The 7,968-nt window shown below is 41.0% G+C and overlaps 1 protein-coding gene across 2 annotated transcripts; it reads right to left on the bottom strand.

The window, feature by feature from the left end:
• Window positions 1-2,048: 2,048 nt before the first annotated feature.
• Window positions 2,049-3,131, bottom strand: LOC103375137 (aggrecan core protein-like). 2 transcript variants are annotated; one of them, XM_008305344.1, is made up of 3 exons: window positions 2,801-3,131; window positions 2,594-2,688; window positions 2,049-2,431 (listed from the first exon to the last, which is right to left on the bottom strand). In XM_008305344.1, the coding sequence occupies exons 1-3, from the start codon at window positions 3,105-3,107 to the stop codon at window positions 2,315-2,317; spliced, it is 519 nt and encodes a 172-aa protein (XP_008303566.1). In that variant the 5' UTR covers window positions 3,108-3,131; the 3' UTR covers window positions 2,049-2,314. The 2 variants fall into 2 exon arrangements, with proteins under 2 accessions (XP_008303566.1, XP_008303567.1); XM_008305345.1 differs by having other exon boundaries at window positions 2,594-2,685; window positions 2,801-3,128.
• Between the last annotated feature and the right edge of the window lie 4,837 nt (window positions 3,132-7,968).

Genomic DNA, 7,968 nt, shown 5'->3' with positions numbered 1-7,968 from the left:
CTGTGAAGCATGGTGGTGGTAGCATCATGATTTTTGGGATGATTCTCTGCAGCAGGACCTGCAGTCATTATTTGATTGCTAATATTAAGTCAAAAATGTTTTTCTCATTATTTTTTATAGTTTTATGTTTAAATAGCCAAATAAGAGAAGAATTTGTTGGTAAATGCACAAATTTACATGAAATTCTGGAATATAAATATCAAATTTGGACACAGTCAAAATGTTTGCTTCATTATGTCAAAGGTTTTTAACAGGGGACATAAGTCCAAAGTTGCTGTTGCCAGTCAAAGGAAAAAAGAAGACATTTAAAAAAAACAAAAAACAAAAAAAAAACAACATGTTCCTAAGGGTAAAATCTTATTTGAAACAGGTTGTGAACGTAATATTAATAAAACTGTGAAGTTAGAACAAATTCATGTTCACCGTTTCACGTCGCAGTCCATCAGTGACGTGGGGTCAGGGAAAGAAAAAAAAAAACTTAATGATTTTCCGTAGTTCAGCTAATGTATATAATAATGTAGAGTGGTTTTTTATTACCAACTGTATGTGTGTAACATGCTTCGTGTGCTGAGCGATCATAAACGGCTGAGAAGAGGTTCTAGGTGAGGCAGGCAGTTCTCTTGCCTCATAGCAGGGGGCGCTCTGATCCCAGACATTATTTTTGTGACTCCTCGGCTGCAGAGTAAGTGACAGCAAGCTAGACGAGGTACAATCTACAATTAGCAAATCAAGCGCAGCGAAGGAAGATCAGGAGACTTCTACAAAAAAAGTAATGCATATTTTTTGTCCACAAGCAGCAGCGCATAGACTTAATTTATAAGCAAAGATATATGCAGACGACACCCAGCTCTACCTCACCACTGCACCCTCGTCCTCACTACCACCCACCTCCCTCACCAATTGCATCTCTGAAATAAAAACCTGGTTCACCATAAACTTCCTTAAATTAAACAGTAATAAAACAGAGGTTCTCCTCATGGGCACAAAATCCACTTTATCCAAAACCGACAGCTTTTCCATTAACATTGACAACACCTCTGTATCACCCTCCCCCCAGGTTAAGAGTCTGGGTGTCATCCTTGACGGTACTCTTTCCTTTCAGTCTCACATCAATAACATTACCCGGTCTGCCTACTTTCACCTACGAAGCATCAATCGCCTCCGCCCCTCCCTCACCCCCCACACTGCCGCCATCCTGGTCCACAGTCTCGTCACCTCCCGTCTGGATTACTGCAACTCTCTCCTCTTTGGCCTTCCTCACAAATCACTCCATAAACTTCAACTGGTCCAGAACTCAGCTGCCCGCATCATCACAAGAACTGCCTCCATCCACCACATCACCCCTGTCCTCCAACGGCTCCATTGGCTCCCGGTTCAGTTCCGCATTCAATGCAAAATCCTCCTGTTAACCTTCAAGGCAATTCACAACCTCGCCCCCCCATATCTGTCTAACCTCCTCCATGTTCCCATTCCCTCCCGCCCCCTCAGATCCTCTTCCTCCCCTCCGCCCGTCTCACCACCATGGAACTCTGGAACTCACTACCACCCTCTCTCAGAAACATTGATTCACTCTCTCATTTCAAATCCCAACTCAAAACACACCTGTTCAAAATTGCTTATTCCCTGCTGTGACAATTGCACTGACTGATGAATTTTTAATTGTTGTATACTGTATTATTGTGTATTTTATTGTTTCTTTCATCTTTTGTAAGGTGTCCTTGAGTGACCAGAAAGGCGCCTTTTAAATAAAAATTATTATATATTATTATTATTAAAGGTAAGACTGCAATCACTTTTTTTTTTTTTTTTTTATGAAATGTGCATTTTGTGGGCTACAGTTTGTATGTGTGAAGATATGAAACATAACCCGTAGATTGCTGCCAATGAAATGGCAAATAAGCTACTCTGCAGAGTGCATATATTTGTAAATCTGATTCTGATGAAGTCAGTGCCTCACCAGCAATGAACCTCACCGTACGTCACTGATTTACATGTGCTGGTAGATCAAATCAGAATGTACACTTTCCTAAGACATGGAATCAGAGAATATATAGTACAGATTGGTGAAAGTGGAGACACTCAATGTGCTGGATTGTATTGGTGAAATGCAAAGTTGTCACTGCTGTGATTGTGAGTAAAATTAAACTAACACACACAAACTAATGTTGAACAGGAGTTCACAATGACTAAAGGAATAAACTACCAGCCTACATTAAATATCATACACTCTCTTCTCAAAGACAGCCATATGAGAGTTTCAAACATAATATAGTGATGCTACACTTTCATCAACACACGTATCTGAAGAGTTCAGCTAACATGCAGGTGTAGTTCTTTGTGGAACCTCTTTGTGGCAGACTTTCCCATCAGGCTGCTCTCTCCACTTCAGGGTGACTCCACTCACTCCTTTCTCCTTCAGTCTGTCCTGGAGCTGAGAGACAAACATGGCAGCCATTGTTGAAACATCCATTCAAACTGAAATCTGTGTTGAGTTTGTAGGAAGCTAGCTTTCATTCGGTCTGTGATCACCGTGCCCAGAATGCTGCCTACTTGAAATGTGTCAGAAGTCTCAGGATGGTGTTTGGAGACTTGCCTTTTTCAGGAGCTCTGCTTTCACAGCAGGGTCGTTGGGATCCACAGAGGAGTCGTCCAGTTTGATCCTCAGCTTCACTACCTGCTTCTTTACTTTTGTTAAAACACAGAGAAAGAAGAAGAGGAGAAATTAAACATGCTTGGAATTGTTCTCTGATAACAAACACAAAAATCTATTTTTAAAAATGCAGTGAAGGTCAGCACTCACCAGGTATGCTGTAGCAGACAAATGGTATTCTGATATTGCAGTCCAAAAATCTCCATCTTCCTGCTCTGTGCGGAGATGAAACTCCGCACATGACTCTCTCTGAGCCATTTTGATTGTCAACATCATCAAAGTGGCTGAAAGAGAAGCTGCTCCCATCAGACCAGTAAAAATTAGGATCTCTAAATAAACCAATCCATGCCCAATTGCTGTCTAAGCTTTGGAGCTGCTGGTTCTGGATCTCATTCCTCACAGTGGCCAGGTCTATGAAGTTCTCCCTGCAGTACTTCTGAGCACTGGACGAAGACATGTGTTCATTCACAACAACGTACTCAGGATCCAGCTGTGTTCCTGCAGTTTGAGAAAGAAGATGAGTTCATGTACTTTGTTTAAAAACAATGCTTCTTAAGACTGAAGGACTTCATGTAACAGAAACAGTTCACCCCTGTGCAATATCACTTCAATGACACATGATTCAAAGTTGTATCAACTCTTACTCGGTATTATTTCTGAGTTATACTGAAAATACAAGCCCCAAGATAGAAACTTAAGGCACGAAAGGTGAATACACCAGTGATCCATCCATCCATTATCCATACACCACTTTATCCTCTGTAGGGTTGTAGGGGATCTGGAGCCTATCCCAGCTGACTCAGGGTGAAGGCAGGGTTCACCCTGGACAGGTCACCAGTCTATCACAGGGCCACACTGAGCCATATAACCAAGAACACTCACATTCACACCTCCCCACAATTTAGAATCACAAATTAACCTCAGCAGGTCTTTGGACTGTGGGAGGATGCTGGAGATCCCGGTGAGAACCAACACAGACACAGGAAGAACATGCAAACTCTACACAACAATCCTAAGCCATGAGTCCAACCCAGGATGTTGTAGCTGTGGGGCAACAGTGCTATCCACAGTCTCACTAAAAAGGGAAAAAATAAAATAAACTGATCAGAAAAAGAAAAAACAGTTGAGATTTTCATTAAGCCTCGCTAAATTAGAGCTGCAGTGTTCATGTTCCTAAAATGACCCAATTGGCAGGGCCCTTTGTGCACAATCAGAATCAATTTTATTGGCCAAGTTTGTAAACCTACAGTAATTATTTGACTCCAGTGAATCGTAGCTCTCTGTATGAGAAATACAAATAATAAACTACAACAATAAAATAAGAGTAAGAGCAATAAATAGCAGTATTACAATATAATATGTGTGCAAAGAAGCAGGTTACTGAGTCAGGTGTGGTAACAATTCAATTCTTTGATTGGCAAGTGCTTCAGACAGTCAAGTGGAAAAGGAAAGCGCATAACGACTAATTTGATGAACCTGATCAGGACAACCACAGTACATGGATAGTCCTGACAGTGAAGCACAGAGGTGGGAGTGTGATATATGGTTCTACATGAGTGCCAAAGGTGTTGTGGAGATAACATTTTTAAAAATTATTGACTGTAGATATACCAAAACAATGGTTAACAAGATGACTCCCAGCCTGCAGAGGGTTGGTAAAAGAAGAATGTTCCCCCATGATGATGATCCAAAGCACACTGTCAAAATTTTAGTTTATAAAGAAGACAAAAGTGAAAACTATGACCTGGACAAGTGTGTCCCCTGAGCTGAATCCAAAAGTCACACCATTGAGGTATTTTAAAGGAAAATGCAGAGTATTACGGTCCTGCTTACAAAATGCAAACACTAACGTAACTCTGTCAATTTCGGAAGAACTCACAAGCAGAATGGATGGCAGTGAAGAAAAAATAGGCATTTATTTACAAGTATGTAAATAAATGTAAAAATGAAGGTTTCAAAAAAGTGTGTGGGAAGGGTCAACTGTGGGGTTGTGCCAAATCAGAGAAATAAAATATAATAAAACAGGGCCTAACTCAAATCTTTCTGTAAGGAAAGAAAAGGGAAACAAAAGGCCTGGCTGTCTGTCTTATCTAATAGTGACGGAAAAACAAAACTTCAAAGCTGACAGCAGCGTTCAATATGACAGCAAGCAAGAGGCAGAGAGTGCACAAAGGAGCAAGAGGGCTTATAAAGGAGAATCCTCCACCCCGATTGGACAACCGGCCAGAGTGCGAGCCAGTCACCCACTCCTCAGGGGCTCACAGGTGGCAGAAGCAGGAAACCCACAGGTGTCAGCCAATCTTCTAATAATCACCTGCAGGAGAGAGGTGGAGAGGGAGACACACACGCACACACACACACCGATCCTCCACTCTGCGCGTAACAAAGAGCAACACAAGCTCTCCAGTAAAAGGCAGCTGAAAAATGTATCTCTGAAGAACAGCAGAACATCTCTATGGTGTCTTTCATCATGAGGAGAACTGAGTCATCAAAACTAACAGTGGCTACAAGATGTATTTTTTTTAAAGAATTCAGTCATAGTAATGAAAGGCATACCGACTTTTTTTGTGTGGTGTTCCTTTTTATTTTTACATGAGCAAATCCCCTCTGTTCAACTTGTATTCTATGCTGTGGAGAACTGAGTCATCAAAATTGAAAGTGGACACATGAAGTATTAAAAAAATCCGTCTTAGTCATGAAAGGCGGACCGACTTTTGTTGTGTAGATTCCTACTGTGTGTTACTTGTTACTGTTACTACAAATGAGCAAATGCCCAACTGTTAATGTCAGAAATGGTTCAGTTACTGTAAGGTGATAAAATGCTGAATCATGTGATATTTACATGATGTTGCACAGGTACTGTATTTGATTGATATCCTTACCTTTGTAGCAGACTACTGTGTACGGAGACGAGCAAGATGTATCATACCATTGTGCAATCGATGAAGTGACACCGCAAAACTGATTTGCAGAAGAAAAATTGGGTTGTTCTGGTCCCCAGTTCCTGTACTCAGCCCCGCTCCCTGTGAACCCATCTGACCACCTCCAGTCGATTTCAGTATACAGACCGATCCACACCTCAGGGTTGTAACCAGAAGATGAAACTGTGTCAACGAGTTGGTTGATTTCCGTCGTGCTCTCTGTGGTGGCCAGGTCTGTGTATGTCTCTCTGCAGTAGGACTGAGCTTCATGCCAAGTCAATGGTTCGTTCACAAAGTGGTACTGACGGAGAGGACAGGAGGGGAGGATGAGCCACCCTGTGAGAAAAACATAGGTCATCTAAATTTCTGAAAATACAAGGTGGCTCCAATTAACAAAGTATCTTTTGTCCAGTACTTAACCTCCTGAGACCCGAGATTTTGTTTGGTATGCATTTTTTTTTTTTTTTAAATACATTTTTAATTTTCCTTAGTTTGTTGGGATTAGAACCAATGATCGATTTGGCCATTGTGTTCAGATGGGGATAAATTAGCTGTATGTGCTTCCTGTCTCTTACTTCCGGAGGGCAAGCAGGTACGAGCTGTGCTATGCATTGAGACATCGGATGGATTTGACTTCGAATTGACATTACTTTTCATTCAAGGCTGGCGTTCTGTGGCGGGGAACAGATGCAGCTGCCGTGTACCGTGTGCCGACGGAACGGCGTCCAGAGTTAGAGGCGCGGTAATGCCGTCATAAGGTCGCGACCGGCCGAAGTAACTGGATTGTTTGTAGCTCACTATTATCTTATTTTGTTGATTTATCGTTGGTTAAGAATTTTTTTTTTCATTACAATTTGCAACTGTTGCCTTGTCGTCTTGTTTTTTTGTCTTTTGTTTACTTTTCTTTCTTTGCCCTCCCTGAGTGTTTTAGTTTAGGTCGCCTGAGTTGAGTTTTACATTATTATTAAGTTGGTTTGGTTCTAACGGTGACAGTCTTAAATGGAGCAGTGCCTCAGTCAGTTCTTTTTCTTGTTATATTTTTATTTGTTTTTAGATGTGTAGTTTGGGTGTTTTTTTCCCCCTTTGTTTTAAGGGTTAGGGTTCGAGGGGGCGTCCTGTTTCCATTGTGTGTAAGTTTTGATAGGTATCTTTATTGGATTAAACGAACAAATAGTGTTGTGCTTTAAACGTTGTCTTGGTTGCAGAAAACAAAATTGTATTCATATTTTTCTGAACACACGTCTCTGTATTCATTTGTGCTCTAACCTGTGTGTGTCCTTCGGAAGGGGAAACCCTCTGTGAAGGTTCTTACGCTGACTAGGATACCTGTTCATATTCTTGGGTGGAAGGTCCCTCGGTGGCGTTGTCGGTTGTTTTTAACACCAGAAGTCCTTCACCAGTCCTGACTTGGTTACAATGATTATGCTTTTATTTTACTGTATGATAAAATAAATTCACCAGTTTGTAACATTTTTTAAGACTTTTTATTTTAATGCCTAAACTTGGCTGGACATAAACAAAATGAAAACAGTGCAACATGTGTTTCCTGCATTTTGAATTTTCCCTAGTTCTTTGGGATTAGTAGGGCCTGATACGCACATAAACTACCTTTGAACCTTTTGAAAAAAATGATGTTCTCATATGAGGACAATGGTTTGATTTTACTGTATGATACGATAAAGTCACTAGCGTATAACATTGTTTAAAACTATATTAAAGCCTAAACTTTGCTGTACAAAAGCAAAATGCAAACATTTGTTTCTTTTCTTTTCTTTTTATTTATTTTTTTTGACTTTTTTGACTTTTCCTTGTATCATACTACAACTAGTTGTTGATTCTGTGTAGTTCCTGGGTGAAACTGGAAATGTGAAAAGATCGCTGGGCCAGTACGAGACAGCAACACATGCCAGGGCATTTCATGCCAAAATATTTCACTTGAAATTAGGAACTAGGACTAGGAATGCCCTTTTGGGCCATAGGAACAGTCTGTCATACTTATTGAACCAGAACATCCTCATTTGTGGGTAAGGCACGCAAGACATCAAAAGTGATGCTCCAACAAACAATAAACCTCATCAACTGAAGTGTTGAGAGATGTACTGTTGTTAGCTAGTGACATAGCATTTGTGCAGTCCGACATGAGGTTCATCAACTCAGTGTCAATGTACTGCTCCACAGAGTTCAGTGGTTGCCAGTCTCATGCAGCATTTCATCTTCATCCTCAAATTGAACTAAGTCTGGAGTAAATTGAGCAGATGTCCAGATCTGTCTTTGTCCGTCTGTGCTAGGAACTGGCCTCTGCTCTCCATTTCCATCCTTGCTACATCCTGGCTCATCATCCATGTCAACACTACCACACTGGCTTTTACATGCATGTCCCCTGCATCTCTGCACGGG

This window comes from Stegastes partitus, unplaced genomic scaffold (genome assembly GCF_000690725.1).
Source record: "Stegastes partitus isolate 25-593 unplaced genomic scaffold, Stegastes_partitus-1.0.2 Scaffold2482, whole genome shotgun sequence".
Classification (NCBI taxonomy): domain Eukaryota; kingdom Metazoa; phylum Chordata; class Actinopteri; family Pomacentridae; genus Stegastes; species Stegastes partitus.
The sequence above is the reverse complement of the archived record's forward strand: the minus strand, read 5'-3'. Positions and strand labels throughout refer to the sequence as shown.